At 42.9% G+C, this 14,996-nt stretch overlaps 1 protein-coding gene across 4 annotated transcripts in view; it reads left to right on the forward strand.

The window, feature by feature from the left end:
• The window catches only part of haf (leucine-rich repeat and fibronectin type-III domain-containing protein hattifattener), a 62,629-nt gene that overhangs the window by 34,334 nt on the left and 13,299 nt on the right, over window positions 1-14,996 (forward strand). For 2 of the 4 annotated variants that reach the window (XM_015180907.2, XM_015180908.2), the window contains exon 1: window positions 1,731-1,769. The exons of the other annotated variants lie outside the window; for them this stretch is intronic. In XM_015180907.2, coding sequence (XP_015036393.1) covers window positions 1,746-1,769 — 24 coding nt within the window. In that variant the 5' untranslated portion in view covers window positions 1,731-1,745. Of the gene's footprint in view, window positions 1-1,730; window positions 1,770-14,996 lie in introns of those variants that run through there. 4 annotated transcript variants of the gene reach the window in all.

Here is a 14,996-nt window from a genome sequence, read left to right on the forward strand (position 1 = left end):
ATGCACTTTTTTCAATTATTCAATATTTCCACCTTCACGTACAGCTCTACAGCTCGACAATATTCCCGCGTTTTTTTGTCGCTGTCCAATCCCCATAATAAATGATATTATGCCCGGGCTTTTTCAAGTAAGTGTATTAAAAAACCGAAAAAAGAGCACAGAAATTGGCAGGCCAGCAAAACAAATTGTTTGGTAAGCTATAGCCATGGCTGGCATACGAGTGTCATGTACAAACACGGCTATGGATACGGGTACGAGTACGGGTACGGGTATGTGTTTATTTGATGCTCAGCTGTGTCAAAAAACCGAAGCAGTTCAAGGCTGCTGCGGCCGGGAGGGACCCGACCCCCCACTCGTAGTTTGGCTTCGGCCCAGCCTCAAGTCATTTTGGCCCTCAGGCCACACACACGCAAAAAAAGTTGAAAATAACAGTCAAGATAATGCCAGAAATGCCTGGGCTTTTGCCTTCTAGTAGGAGTATTCTTATGTTTATTTAACACACACACAGACACACGTCCAAAGCCCCAAAATGAGTTTGGCCAAAGAGCAATAATTCATTTTGACTTCCATTCTGACTGTGATGGAAGGGAAAACCTTTGGCCATCGCTAGCTCTCTCTTTTAAATTGAATTCAAGCTGAAAAACATCATTTGGCTATTTGGAAACTGAAATTGAAACGATTGTGTTTGCTTATGCAACACCCCGATGCGTGATGTCCAATGCCCGATGCCCTGCTGGGCTCTGGATATTGATTACATTTTATTTTTCATCTTTTTGCCGGCACAGATTTTGAATTTTTGTTCATTAGTTTTGGCTGCGATTTGGCCAACTTTTTTTTGTACACTTAATGTGCGAAGCGTTTAAAAGTTTTAGCCAAATTGTGGCTCATATTTCTCTGCCCCTGTTTTTGCTGCTGCCGCTGCTCCTACGATATGAGATGTGGCAAATATTTGCTGTGTAGAAATGATAAGAAAATACAAACAAGATTTTCCCATGCGATTGAGCGATGAAATATTTCAATGCTTTTGGAAATGGAAAAGCTATTAATGGACATTTTTGTTAGTTGGTTGGATGGACATTTTTTGGGGCAAATTGTGTATGGAAATTTAACCACTGAACCCACAGATGTGTTTAGATGTTATCTCTATAGTGCTCCATTTTGGGGGCCTTCATTTGGTGATTCCAAATGGTGCGACGAGGGGCACCATTTTATTGAATTTGCATACATACCCTCCCAAATTTTTTTCTGGCTTTAAATGAAAACTGCTAGCGACAAATATTTGTCATTTTTATTCCTTTTGTGGTCCCCAACTATTTGGCAAAAATTGTGCCGTATTTTTTCTTTTTGTTTATAACCATTTAGTAGCAACAAAAAATAGCCATTATATCGCTTGAGTTTTGTAGTGTAGGAATTTCACAAATTTTGTCGCCCAACTTTTATGTGGGAAAAAATGGGGAAGCATAACCGCAGAAACGGAAATGCAGGAATTACAAATACATATACATACTGGTTCTCCCTCTCTGTACTGTACAGTGGCTCCCTTAAGCACGCGGAGGACAGCCACCCACATGCCATAAATAATTTTGGTCCTAACCCAAAGTTTCGTTCTTTTTTTTTGGCTAAAAATAAAAAAGTTAATTTTACCCACTATTAATATTTCTCACTATTTCTCTCTCTCTCTCTCTCTCTTTCTCGTTTTAGGTGGGTGCGAAAAGCGTTTTAAGCGTTAAATTATTGCCACTTGGATGGCAAATCCACAAAAAGAACAAGTAAGAATAAGAATGTTTTTATTGCTTTGGGATATACCCAAGTATTTTGATTTTAATATGCATTAAGTTGGAAGGTAATACTCGAAAAGGTAGCAGAATCCCAGAATTGGCTCTGAGAGATCCTTCCATCGATTGATCACTGATCAAATGTGTAGCTCTTCTTTTTCCCTGTCATATATCCCACAAACCCTCCACCTCCAACACCCACAAAGATTGCACCAGAGTGTGGCCCCAAATCAAAGTTGGTTTCGGTGTAAGCGAGACGTGGAAATTGGCTCAACTACAATTTGGCTCAAGCTCAACACTTTCTTTGCTCCACAGGCCCCTCCGTCCGTTCCCACCCACAGACTCATGACGACCTTCAAAGAGCGACAACAATGGATGAATCTTCTTCGTTTTCTTCTCTCCCAAGTCCCCTTCCCCTCTCTCTGTTGCATCGCTTTTACTGTTTCTTCTAATTTTCTATGTCTTCGTAGTCGTCTTCTACTTTTTGATGTCTTCATTTTTGGGTCATTTCCGTGATTTGGTTTTTGGCTTTTGCTTTCCACGATGTCGAGAGACGAGACTTCCGTTCCCGTTCCCAACTCCGTCTCTGCACTCCATAGACCTTCTTCTTGTATCCCCCTCCCTGTATCTCCTCCCCCCCCCTCTCTTAAAGTTGTTTCTGTTTACACTCATTTTCGTACAAATTTGCATTTTAATTTGTTTTTTCCGATCCGATCCGATCAAATCTCTTTGTTCCTTCCTGCAATGTTTTTTGGAAGGTAGGTTAATAGAAGGTGAGGCAGTAGGTGCCTACGGAGAGAGAGCTCTTCACCCTATATTCATGCACCTTGTGTTCTTCGTCTCTCAGATTCGCTCCTCTCCCCCTTTATGTTGTCCATTGCACAATTTGAAGCTGTCGTCGCCGTTGTCGTTGTCGTCATCGCCAAAATCTGCTTGCTGTCATTACTGCTGCCAAATGCAGCAGCAGCGCAGTACCTACGGCGACGGAGGCGACGATAATAGCAGATAGAGACAGCAGCGACTGCATTAGCCGTGAGAGAAAAACAAAAGCAATGACAGAAGCAGAAGCCGAAGCCGAAGCAGCAGCAGCAGCAGCAACTGCAGCGTAGGCGACCACAAAGCAAGAAAAGCCCGCAGCAGCTTACGAAGCGATGGCCTGGCGGGCAGAGCTTTTCGAGAACCTTCTGCAGTGCAAGGCACTGGAAGGCGACAAGCAGGCGTCGCGTCGGCAGAAGCTTGCGGCAGACTGGCTGCTAACAACAAAGACAAGAACTAAAGCAACGCTGGCGGCGCAGCGACTGCATAAAGTAATGCTTGCAGCGGCCTGTCCTTCAGGACATTTTCTTGGGAGCGCAGTCTCGTTTGTGCTAAAACCCGAGTGTAATGGAAGCAGAGAAATGCTGGAAGCAGCGCTGCTGCAGCGAAGCGATCAATGCGAATGTTGCTGCCGCCTGATGTCGCGTCGCTGCTTTCCATTTTGGTCCAATGTTTTTCGATGAACATCTTCCGGTTTCATCCGATTTTACATTTTATCCACTGACCCGTTTTCCATTTACACTGTCCAGCATGCTCCATCGATTGCTGCAGCTAATTAATTTGATAGATCATCAGATATATCTTTATGAGTGTGCGAATGACGTTGTGTTATGGCCCGCACTTGTTTTTACCTTTTTGAAACACCCTTGCCAATTGCTAAATGCCAAATGAAAGTTGTTTTCCCATTTGACTCGATTTGCCATGAATTATACAATTTTTTTGACGAGTCTTAGACGAGTACCACAAGGCATTGACGCGGATTTGTTTGTGTCTAGAAATTATTTGTAAATATTAAAGCGCGCCTTTGAAATGCTTTCGGATTAACAGGGGATTATAATTTAAAGAGAATTTTATTTATTCGGACGTTCAACATTATCATAATTGAAAGTTGAAAGCGAAAATTAAGTTATATAAATGGGTCAAATTGTGACGGATTCGGAATCAAAGGCCCAAACGATTATTTCATCATTCGCTGAGCACTCTTCAGAGCTTTCAATTATTGAATTTCCATGGAAATTAAATTAACAAATTTCCCCCAAAGAGTCCTCGTCCACCGGCGTATCATAATAAGCCTTCTCGCTGCACCATACATATCCCTGATTTATAAAAAAAAAAGAGTCCGAGAGAGAGAGGAATAAAATATGCCGCCTGTAAACGGTTTATGTTAATGGACTTTTCCATTCCACCCCGAGAGCATTAATTTTCAAGTTTTCATGGCTGTGTGCGGCACTTTTGAATTATCATTGATTGCACTTTTTGTCCGTGCCCATTTAATTGATGCAGGAATACAGCCGTAGCTATAGGACATGCTCTCCATACTCTCCAATATTTATATGTTTTTTTACGATTATTTTCATTTTGCGGCTCATTTAAATTTGGCTTCACATTTCTCCATTGGATTCCTGCTCCAGCCACTGCCACTGGCAGCAAATTGATAAACCCTTTTTTATTGTTTGGCATTGGTTGGGGTTCTGGCTATGGCCTGGCCTAAAAGTATTTAAAATTAATGCCTTAAATGGACTGTCAGGCCATGTTTAACAGGCTACCGATTAAAGTCACGCATTTGTCGTAATTTTTAATAAAAATCACAAACAAATACAGGAAAAAATACACAAAAAAAGAAAAAATCCTTTTTGAGCCGGCAAAAAGTTTGTTCTGCAAATATTGCAAAAATGTCATTTATTCAAAATGTAAACTACGCGACTCCCCGACACGCACAAAGGACATAACATATGTACTTCCTTGGGCATAAATTATTCAGCATATTAGTTGCACGACATTTGCATATGGGACATGAATAATTGAATTGTGCAAGTATTTCAACGTTATTACTATTATTTACAGCCTCGAAGCGGTTTTAAATGGAGTTCGAGGGGGTTTTACTTTTGAAACGTATTTAAAAATATTTAATTAAATTTTAGAGCCTATAGAACAACCTCTTTCGATCTACGGGATACAATCTACGGGATACAGAAATATTGAAAGAGGCAGGGGATTAAAAGAGGGAAAGTACATCCGATTTTCAGTGCGGAATAAAATGTTCCCATCTCAAAAAGAGATGTTCCTTAAGTACAATAAACACTTTCCTTTATAATAAACAATTCATTTATAGCTCAATTTGGTAGCCTCATAAGCACGTTTGTTCCCACCTTAAACGATTAAAATTATGCGTTATTAGGTCACTCGCTAAAGACCATATAAGAAATGGTTAATTTCGTTAACGCATTATGGGGAGCAGGAGAGGGAGAGCGATGCTTCACAGCTATTAGGGTTTAATTAATTTTTACAACATTTTGCGTTGAATATTTTTTGTGTTGCCTTGGCGCAGATATTACGATGGCGCTCGTTTAATGGAACATCATCAACATGGTTTAAGTTTAATTTGATGTTGCCTCTGCCGCTGCTGCTGCTGCTGTTTTCGCTCGCATTTTTTTTCCTTTTTTGGGTTGTAGCCCAAGGCACTAAACGAGATGCAAACTGATTGGAGAAGCCGGGAGAAACTGTTGCAATTAATGGTGGATGGAAACAGTTGGGGCCTTGGGCAAGATGCCAAGACAATGTCTTCAATTTGTGATTATTTTCAATCCAATTGTGACATTTTGCCAGAATCTTATGTTTTAATTAGTGGACCGAGAAGGTCAAGCAGTGGCACTGGGCAGGCTTTGCCTCTCGACAGATTTATGTGCATTCTAAAAGCCTCTCCAAGAGTGCACTGAGTGCGGAATACTCGTACGAGACAGCCACAAAGCCCACTGGGGACAACGTTTGCATATGCGAATGGGGGAGTGGAAATCCCATTTGTCAGGCTTCTGCAATGCAATCCACTCTGAACGCTGAACGCTGAACTCTGAACTCTGAAGGGATGTGGTAGTCCCCAAGGGTACTCAATGCCTGTGGTATCGTAAAATCTAATTTAAATGCAAACGCAAATGTCAAAAATTGTAGAATTAAAAATCACATTCGGTTTGATTAAGGCAGACAGCAGCGTACACACCATCAGCTCTTCAGCGCTCAACTATTCCGAACATTCGTAAATCCCATCCCCCCCGCCACACAAGGGTAGGCGACAGACACGGCGTATACGCAACATATTTTCAACCAAATCTGTCACATCGCGTATACGCAATCAGTCGACAGTCAGTCAGTCAACAGGATGCCACGTTATTGGTAAAAAACTCACACGATAGTAAGTCGGAGCCCAAAAAAATAAGAAAATAAAACGGGTATCAATGAGATTAAGATATGGGAGTCGCCTCTGGGGATACCTTAGAAGGGGTTGAAGATGGATTGGAGGTATAGGCATGTTAGTGAAGGCTTTATTCTGTGTATATACTCCGTGGAAACATAATGAGCATTTTGGGAGTGGTTCTAGGAGGAGACTTAAGCCTGGGACTCCTATTTTTGGGAGGGTTACCTGAATAATCCTTGAACAATGGAAGATTTTTAAAAACCACACCCTTGAATAGCCTTTCTAGCATCTAATGATGCTCCTTTCCAATATACCCTCACCATTGAGACTTTATCTACGGTATCCAAATAAAAGTATCGGAAATCCCTGGTTATCTACGAGATGCGTTTGAAAGGTTTTTACATCAAATGTCAACTATGTTGATTGAACTGCCTGCCATCTGGCCCTTACTCCACACTCCACACTCCCACTCCACTCACCACCCCACTTTCGCCTCCTTCACACCCCCTTGTAGAAATTTCTACCCATTTGTGTGTTGGCCATCAAATATAACAAATTTTTTACTGATGCGAAGCTAACTTTTATCAATATCGAAATGCAGAACGACCAACGAAAAAAACTGATGTGTAAAATATGAAAAAATATGTATTTGCGGGTTTTTGCAGTTCATCTCTGGGATCTGTCGGGGGATCATTATAAGCTGGTGCTTCCGGGAAACAAGTTAAAGCCAAAGGAAATACAACAGATTTTTCACGCGAATAACTCTCATTTACAGGGAATATTTCATTACGAATTAAATTGCGTAAAGTTTCATTTATATGCCATGTGGCATGCCACACAGATGCAGACGGGGTGGCGTGGGGCGGCGTGGGGTGGGGTACGGGGTCATGTGTAAAATGTAAGTTTAATTTATGCGCAGAGACATCAAGCGACAGGAAGGCAGCCAAAACTGAAGCCCCAGGTCGGCAAAGAGTTGACAGAACGGCACACAGATACACGCACACACAAACACTCAGACACATACATACATGTGCATGTATACATGCATGCAGAAAACGGAAACGGATACGGAAATATGCGCAATTTCTCAAAAAGACAATGTCTGAGGCCAAACTGAAAAAAGGAGGCAGAAAATAAAGCTGCCAGACGCATCGAAGCTTTTGATACCCTTGGGAAAAGGCAGGAATCCCCATAGCCTCCTCTGCAAAAGGGTATACAGAAAGGACTGGCGAGACACAGAACAGGACCTTCTCCTTGTCATTCCCATTGCCATTCGCAACTTTCCCCTGCAGTTGCTGAAGTTTTTCCTTTCTGTTTGAGTTTCCTCAAATGTTTCTTTGTCTTAAGTGCATTTTTAATATCAAATAGGATTTGGCAGTAGAAAAAAAAAACAAGAGTCTGGGCGAAACTTTATATAATTATGCAAGTGTCTGGCCAAAGCTGCTGGAAGTGTGTGCCGGCAATTTATGCATAATTAAAACTTGATTCTGTGGCTTAGAATCCAGAGTGGACAGGGGGCTGGGGCTGTGTTTGCTTCTGTGCAGAAATTGGACAAGTTTAAACTAATAAATGAGTTATTCACTCTATTTGGATTGAAAGTGTGGCTTTTTAAGTACTTTTTGAACGGTGATGGGTAGACTTCAGACTAATAATGGAATTTCAAAGAAATTTAGAGCCCCAGCCCCGATCCCAGAGCTTCCAGAAGCCCAAAATAAACTTCTAAACAATTATTACCCAGGATCTTCTTTTGTATTCATTTCATTTGACTGGTTTCTATCCCCCATACATACTACATACTTACATACATACATATATGTTTTATGGACTATCCTTTGTCTGCAGTGCCTGCCAATGAAGCCATTCTTTCGGTATCGCACACAACTATTTTCGCTCCAGTTGAGCAGCTTAATTAAATTTGTCAATTGCATTTGTTTGCCTGTATTTATTTTGGACGAGTACCTAAAACACTTTATGCCTGTGTCAGCCGTAAGAAAATTGCCTTTGAAGCAATTTCCCTGGCAGGAAAATTGAGCAACCTAAGCGGCCAGTCAATAATAATTGGGCAAAAGTATTTTCTAGAAATTATCAAACAATAATCTCAGCACATGAGCAATTTGTTAGCACATACACACACACACAAGCATAGGTCAAATGCACAATAAACTAAATTTCTTTGTCCCTATTTCTTCATGTCTCCGAGTCTCTCTGTGGCTCTCAGACTCTCTTTTTGGGTGCCATGGACGACTTAATCTTGATGCTCTGTTCACAGTGGGGAGAGTCGTAAAGCAAACTTAAGTCAAACGATGCCTGCCTGCCGTTTGACTTCTTGATTGTTGTGTGTGTGCGTGCGTGTGTGCCTGTGCGTGAGACGGTGATGGGAGATGTGCGTGCATTCGAGTTGGGTGCGTGTCCGAACAGGAACAAACCTGAACCATGAATCTTTCCTCGTGACACGAAACATGGTTTGACCCACTCTCCCATCTCTATTCGATTGTAGCCTGTGAGTAAACCTCGCGGCGAGTAACCAAACTAAGCCGAAAACTGAACTAAACTTGACTCAAAGCCATCCTCCTCCTCTCTCTCTTTCTCTCTCTGGCAACAATCTCAGCAGGCGGTGCATGGGTGGTAGTGGGGGGTGGGGGACAAGAACAATGGCCAGCGATAAATGGCAAAGTCGCAATAACATTAACCGTTAGCAGGCAGCGTTTGCCACTGCTTTTGGTGCTCAGCTCTTCCGCTGCTGCTGCTGCTGCTCTGCAGGCCAAAAATGCGGCAGTTGACCCAATTCGACGACTACGTCGACGACGCGTTCCCAGCCAACTCTTTCAACGGCTCGGATTCAATCGCCTGCGAGAAGCAGCAACAACACATATCACAAACGGAAGACTGGCTTTTGTGAGGCGAAGACTTTGGTACCCTGGCATTTCAAGGCTAGAAAAAGAAGCATAGAACTGTGCACAAACAGATGGGATTATCTATAGAAACACACCAAAGTGTGCATGCTCTTCGAACAGCTCTAAAATATATACTTAGATCCAATCTTTCCGATTCTGTACAGCGCCTCACTTGTTGATTTTTGTGTAGAATAAAGCCACTTCCTTTTCTAAATCTGCTTAGAATCATCATGCCCATTATCTCATATCTGCTAGGGGGTACCCTCGAGTGAAATCCTATTTTGTCTCTGCGTAGGCTCCCTTATTTGGAGCACACACACACACACACACCAGAGAGGGACAAATAGACGAGAGACAGAGGGACAGACAGTGTTTGGTCTATCTTTTAAGCAGTCCATGCAGGCACTTACCTCACTTTGTACCACTCTAACTCTCTCCCTCTCCCTCTCGCTCCGCCGCGTGTGGTGGCTGTGTTTTTGTGGGCCAAGCCGCTGACGTAATTTACTTGAACAGCGCCAAATGCATTTCCTATTTGAGATGGGCAAGTGGCTCCCGCAAAAGGTGCGTTCGACAGGGGATTGCGTAAGTGTTCAACAGGAAAAGGCTTTCCACGCACAGAAATGGGTCAGCGATTGAGCGAGCGTTTTGGCTGTGGCTGCGGTACTTGGCTTAAGTGATAGATGGATGGATAGTGCAACATAGCAGCATGCAGAGCATCAGCCAAGCTGAAACTTAATCAGAGAAATTAAGAGCCAAAGGGCTTAAGAGCACAGGGAATCCCTGAATCCCTTTTGAAAGATAGCATCCATAACCGTAGAGGGGTAGACTCTGTCGATTAAGTACCAACCAAAAGGAAGGGAATCCGAATAAATTGCAGTGCAGGCAACCCCAAAAAAGGGCAGACAGATCCCTATCGTCCCCCACTCACGTATCCTTTGCTGTTAAAGAGCAACGTCTGACCGCAGGAAAACTTTCGACAAAGTGTTCCCCCCAGCAATCACAGTGCCCCCTTCCCCCTGCCCCCTGCCCATGCACACACTCCTTCCACCTCTCCACCCCTCTCTCTATTTGGCTGTGCTTTCAATTGGATTTCCAATTCCGTTGACCATCAACAAGCAACATTTTCAATTGCTTACAGTTCCGTTCCAGGGGTGGCCTACAGAGGGGTTCCTTCAACTTTAACGGTGCATTGCTGCTTTTGGTATTTGCCAATTTAATTAGCCATTAAAAATGAACGGCAAGAAGCAGTAGCGGCATCAGCGGACACGCGCAGAATATTTTTCATAAATATTTTGTCTGTTCCGCTGGCCCATATTTATACCCTCTAAATGCTCAAGAGGGGGAATGATGATTCACCAAAACTGTTTGGAGTGGAGAAAGTAAAGTAAATAAGATATACATATGTATGGGTATATCTATATTCATATTATTTACAACCTATCCATCGATCATTATATCAAATAAATATTATAATCAATTCGAAACATGAGGCATCTTCTAGTCGTAATCTCTGGTAGACGTTCCTTGGTTTTATCATTCAGAAATTGTTTCTTCTTCGTTTTTTTCGTTGCGGGGTAATTTATATTTATGGTGGGGCGGCAGGGGAAATTTACGCAGATTTCTTTGTGCCCGACACTTAAATTTATTTATGCTGATATGTGAGATTCGCTTCATCATCATTTCGCTGCCGCTGATGCTGCCACCGCCACTGCCACTGCCACTGCTGCTGCCACTTAACACCTTTCTGGCAGCAGCTGGTGGCACATCCACACCCAGCAGCAGAGCAGGCGTGTTAATAAATGTCCACCCCCTACAGGCACACGCTACCCCGCCCCTGTCTTCCTGGCATCCTCCTGACAGATGCCTTGATCTGCGTTCCAACGTTGTCGTCGTCGTCGTCATCATCCTTGTATGTCCCTGTATGACAAGCAGACAGTCAGATAGCAGATAGCAGATAGCAGATAGCAGGGAGAGCGAAAGAGAGATGCGGAGATACGGAGACCGGTGAGGCATTAAAAACTTTTTAAAGCTTTAAGCGGAGAACCGTAACAATTGCCATCCAATGTGCAAATGTTTGTCCCGCCGAGCGCAGACAAGCAAAAACCAAACACGGAAGCGGGTCGTGAAGGGGGGGAGGTAGCAAGGCTTACAAGGCTCATATCAATAATCCCATTTTCGGCAGATTTACTGGTTTTCAGCTTGAGCTTGCCGCAAATAACTCGAAAACGTGTTAAATCAAAATAAAACTTTTACGATGATTATATGCACAAACATTTGAACGCTTTCCCAAGTGTTTTCGCGTTAACGAAGTGGCAATGGCATTCAGAGACCGAATTTTATACCATTTGGCAGCCGACATACTTGTCAAAAGTTTATATCTCTATAACTCGAACCAAATGATTCAGCAGAATGTCTTGAAGAAAAGGCTAACCCAATCTTCGATGATACGCATCGGGATGGTTCGGAAATTGACAAACATATCCATGAGGTGCATTTGTATTATGGCTTGATTAACATAATGCTTAGGTCTCAGTTACTCAAGCGGATGTGACCTTAAATCTGAAATTATTAAACAAAATAACTCGTAAATGGCCAAACCCTGCTTAACATGCTGTACCCATATGCCCAAAAAAGAAGATGATTTCATATTATCCGAAAAAAAGTAGAAACCCGATTGAAGGCGTCCATCATTTGAGCCCACGACAAGGAAAAAAAATTAATTATTCACAGTACAGTAGTAGCTGTCTCGCTCTGACACACAGAGGCCAGCCACCATTGAACGGCGCTAATTGCTGGCAAACAATTGGCATCTTCAATTACAGTTATTTGCCAGCACTTTGCAGAGAGACGACGAGACCGAGAAAGAGCTCAAGTGCTAACCCGTGAGACAGGGAGAGCTGTCAATAAATTGCGTTGCCCAGAAATAGACCCAAGAGCGAGAGGGAGGGGTGAAGAGATCTGAAGAGCGGACAGGTGTCACCCACTCAAATCTGCGTACAAATACGAGTAGTCATCTCTTTACTTATGCACACAACAACAACAACAACGTCATCATTTGAGGCAAATTTTGTAATAAGCTGCTTAAGACGCCTCGTGCTCTCTTTTGAGATTGGAACAACAAATATGCGTAAGCACACTCACACATACTTGCGCGTGCCTACACTAGTCTCAAAAATAATTCGTACGCCCTCAACGGCAAAGCCCGAAGCCCTCTCACGCTCTAAGCTCGTATTCAGACCTAGCTTTGTTAATTCTGAGTGTCGAAGGTGTACGCATACTTGTTGGACGTGGTGTGTGTGTGTGTGTAGATAAGCGTGAGGTGCGGCTGCAGTTGACAAGACTCCAAAGAAAAAAGATGAGAAGCAAAGCGAAGCGAAGAAGGAACGAAGCAAGCGAGATGAAAAAGTAATCCCACCTGTATTACTGTAAATTTGTCATTGTTGTTGTTGTTGTTGCTTGATGCTTTGGCACGATTTAAGTTTAATTTTCAGTTTTATGGGAAGACATTCATCCATCCAGGGGTATATGCTATATAGTCAAGAGAGAGAGAGAGTGAGTGAGAGTGCGGGTGAGTGCTCAAATGTACTGATGCAACAGGTTTTGTCCTGATAGTCGCCCGCAGCAACAGTAAATCGAAAGTGCGCGTAAAGTTCATGCATTAGAGGGTCAAAGCGATGTCTCCTGGCTTTCCAGAGATACACTTATGTAGGTGTCAACTCTCTCCTCTTTGTACAGTTGAGAGCTCTTGCATGTAAATTCATTCGAATCGAATCTAATTTCTATCATTTCGCTGTTTGTACTGAGTATCCCTTATTCCATCTCATCTTCCCTTCTCACTCTCGCCTCCACCTCCTTCTCATTTGCAAGCCATCAACGTGATTTTCCTTTTATTGCTTACTTTTAATTATTGAGTTGTGAAACTTACTCTATACGAGTATTCTTTTCAGTTTTCCCTTGCTTTTCCGTTGCTCCGCTTTTCAGCGATGAATATGCAGATTTGTGCAGTTTAGGAGGATGGCACTGGGTTTGGGGGTGGATTGGTCTGGGTGTCTGCCATGGATTTACGAGTATTTCTATGCTCTATTATTATTTAAGGTCTCTGGCACTTGCACAGGCCTTTTGCATATTTTATTATGGGAGAGGAGAGGATTGCTGGTCGGTCAAGTGCGGGTGGTGGAGGGGCTGCGAGGGGGAACGATTTTGCCGAGCTCAATTATGGCCTGTGGGCGAGGAGGACTGCTTATCATTGCAGTTTGCTGACTGAATAATTCATGGCCCAGTGCAAAATGCAATCCCCGATTGTGAGGCTCTCTCTCATAGAATGATTTAGGGGATATTCCGACAGTGGGATACCGCCTACTCGGATTTATAAATGGCTTTGAATGCAAATGTGGGTTTGAGAACGGTCTAAGGAAACTCTTTTATAGTACCAATATTTCATAATATTTCTGAAAATCACAGGTTTTCCTCTAAATCCTTCCTTCTGGCTCATCAAATGCCATATACCCTTTCATTTATTACGAGTAACGGGCTTGCAACACTTGAAGAGTTTTATTTTCTATGAGTTTTTTCAATCTTTGGCTCAGATTTTCTTCATTTTATTCCTGTCGTGCGGGGGTTCAATGGAAAATTGAAAATCTCAACGAGAAACTCCTCAAAGTGTGTGTCCGTGTGTGTGTGTGTGTGTGTGTGTGTATTTGTGCTATAATTCAATTTTCTGTGCAGAATAAAAAAGGAAAAACTTTCATTAAAATTCAACTGCATCAGCAATATTGTAACATCCACAGATACACACACACACACACGACACGAATGCGGATACGGATGTAGTAGGTGGACCACAAAACCGCCAGCAAATCAATTGGAAAACCCACTTTTCCCTCTATACACGAGGATACGAGCACCGACCCCAGCACCCACCGCCCACCCACCTCTCTTCCAGATCATTCAGCCTTCACCATTTCATGCCAAATTGAATGCAAGAATTTAATTAAGTTTCTCTCTCCTTTTTTGCTATATTATTTTATTGAATACATAAAAAGATATGAATGAAGTGAATGTCTGCATGAATATAATTTCAAATATGTTTGGCTTATTTTTTCTGCACAATTTATTCACTGATTTGAGACCGTGCCACAGCCATTGAATCCTTCTGTGGGCGACAAAAAAACTGCATTCACTGGGTGTCATTCGAAAAGAAGTGCAACAAAGAAGTGGCAGGAATAGGAAATAGTTGAATAATTCCCTAATGGAATGCAAATCCCATAAACAGAAAGGGGAACACACTATCTGGATACGTTTTTGTGATAAGGAATTATCCAATAAGTGTCCTTAAATATTAAAAACGCTTAGATTGCTCTCTATCCAAAAAGTAGTGTGTTGCACGAACGTAATCTGCATCCACTTCTATTAGCTGCAGCATCCACTACGCCGTTCCCTTCAGTCCTTGGCCTTTAAATGGATATGGAATGTGGAAGCCGGCTAAACCAGGAGGTAGTTATGCCAGCAGATGCCCCGCCTGCATGCAGCCCGAGTGGAGCGGAGTGGAGTGGAGTGCTTATAAACACTCACATAACTCCTGCCCTCAAATGCAGTAAATACAAATTTATTTTACACTTTTACATTTTCGGTTAGAGCCGAAACCAGAGGGAAATTCAAGGAGAAAATATGCTGCACAGGGACGTACAGGGTGGTGGTGGGGGAAACAATGTTGCGGGCTTTACGAGGCAAGCAGGCAAACGGGCAAACATCGCCCCGACATGTACACAAAACAATTATTGCCCGTAGGTAATTTAGTGGGGAAAACATTACCAGCGAACGGGCCCCCAACAAGGGCCAAGGAGAGAAATGTTTTATGTCTTACCAGAGCTCTGTTCTCTGGATGTTTCGGTCCCTGCCCCTGCCCCTGCCCCTTGGAGCCCCCCAAGGAGTTTGCGGTTTGTGGAGTTCCCCGCCCAGAGAGTGTGCGCTTAAAATAATTCCGGTTAAACATGGCCCACAATTTGCTTATGGGCCCAGACCGGCGACTGGCATTGGGCACCGCCTTCTGCTGCTCCTTCTCGTATTTGGGCAATTTCGTGTCTAAAGTTTGGCTAGTGGATG

The sequence above is a fragment of the Drosophila pseudoobscura genome, chromosome 4 (assembly GCF_009870125.1).
Source record: "Drosophila pseudoobscura strain MV-25-SWS-2005 chromosome 4, UCI_Dpse_MV25, whole genome shotgun sequence".
In the NCBI taxonomy this organism is placed as follows: Eukaryota; Metazoa; Arthropoda; class Insecta; order Diptera; family Drosophilidae; genus Drosophila; species Drosophila pseudoobscura.